The sequence below is a fragment of the Manis javanica genome, chromosome 14 (genome assembly GCF_040802235.1).
Source record: "Manis javanica isolate MJ-LG chromosome 14, MJ_LKY, whole genome shotgun sequence".
In the NCBI taxonomy this organism is placed as follows: Eukaryota; Metazoa; Chordata; class Mammalia; order Pholidota; family Manidae; genus Manis; species Manis javanica.
The window spans coordinates 41,287,717-41,289,141 of record NC_133169.1 but is presented as its reverse complement, the minus strand read 5'-3'; the positions used below and the strand labels follow the sequence as shown (position 1 = coordinate 41,289,141).

At 46.5% G+C, this 1,425-nt stretch overlaps 1 protein-coding gene across 1 annotated transcript; it reads right to left on the bottom strand.

Annotated features, from left to right (window-relative positions):
- Nucleotides 1–441: 441 nt before the first annotated feature.
- LOC118967714 (olfactory receptor 2T29-like) lies at nt 442–1,425 on the bottom strand. The gene has a single exon (XM_036994778.1). The coding sequence runs from the start codon at nt 1,423–1,425 to the stop codon at nt 442–444; it is 984 nt and encodes a 327-aa protein (XP_036850673.1).

Here is a 1,425-nt window from a genome sequence, read left to right as displayed (position 1 = left end):
TTTCAAATTTACAGAAAAGTAGCATGAATAATATTATAATTGACACTTACATGCCCTCTACATAGTCTCACCGATAACATTATCCCCCTTTTGCTTCATTATATCTCTTTTTCCCTCTCCCTCTTTCTGATCAGTTTCACACCTCAGGACCTTTGCTCTCTAAATATTTTCATTATGTATTTCCTAAGAATATTAATATCCTCTCACAGAATCACAAAGCAGGTATCAACTTCTGAAAAATGTAACATGGACCCAGTACAACTGTATAAATATTTTGAATACAGGTGTGTACAAAGACCTTTCCAGTTCAATGAAACAAGTCCTCCAAAAGGGATAAATGTGAGATGGCACATCATGATTTGAGAATCTGAGGAACACCATTGGCGTAAGACCATTCTCATGTTAGAGTGAATAAAAAGAAAGCATCAGTACAAAAATGTCTTACTTTATAGTTTCCTGAAAGACAGGTCCCACCCTCAACATCTTCTTCAGAGCACCCATAACATCCTTATTTCTGAGACTATAGATCAAAGGGTTTAGCACAGGAGTGAGTATGGTGTAAAAGACAGACACCACCATGTCCTTCTCAGGGGTGTGGTAGGAGCTGGGGAGCATGTAGGTGTAGACGGCAGCCCCATAGAAGAGGGTGACCACAGTCATGTGGGAGGAGCAGGTGGCAAAGGCCTTCTTCCGGCCCTCTGCTGAGTTCATCCTGTGGATGGTGAGGAGGATGAAACCATAGGAGCCTGAAATGATGGTCACAGGGATGAGCAGCATGAGGACACAGCAGAGGTACATGAGTGTCTCATACAGAGAAGTGTCTGAGCAGGAGAGCTTCATTACAGCAGGGACCTCACAGAAGAAATGATGGATCTCCTGGGATCTGCAGAAGGGGAAGGTCATGGTGACAGGGGTGAGCATGAAGCCATCCACGGATCCCAAGAACCAGCAGCCACACACTAAGAGGAGACACACCCTGTGGTTCATGAGGACAGGGTAATGGAGAGGATGGCAGATGGCTGCATAGCGGTCATAGGCCATGGCGGCCAGGAGGAAAAATTCGGAACCTACCAGTGTCAAATAGAGGAACATCTGCATCCCACATCCGGGGGCTGAGATCGTGTTCACACCCGTGACCCGGTCCACGAGCATCTTAGGCACAGTGACAGAAATGTACATTACGTCCATGAGAGACAACTGGCTGATGAAAAAGTACATGGGGGTGTGGAGGCGGGGCTCAGAGCGTATCAGAAGGATCAGGATGGTGTTTCCAGACAAAGCCATCAGGAAAACCATGAAAATGACCACATAAAGGAGAGCTGGATGCTGGGATTGATTGAAGATTCCCACCAGGATGAACTCTGACCACCCAGATTTGGGGGCCATCCAGGTGCTGTTGTCAGCCATCCAGGTGGTGTTGTCCAT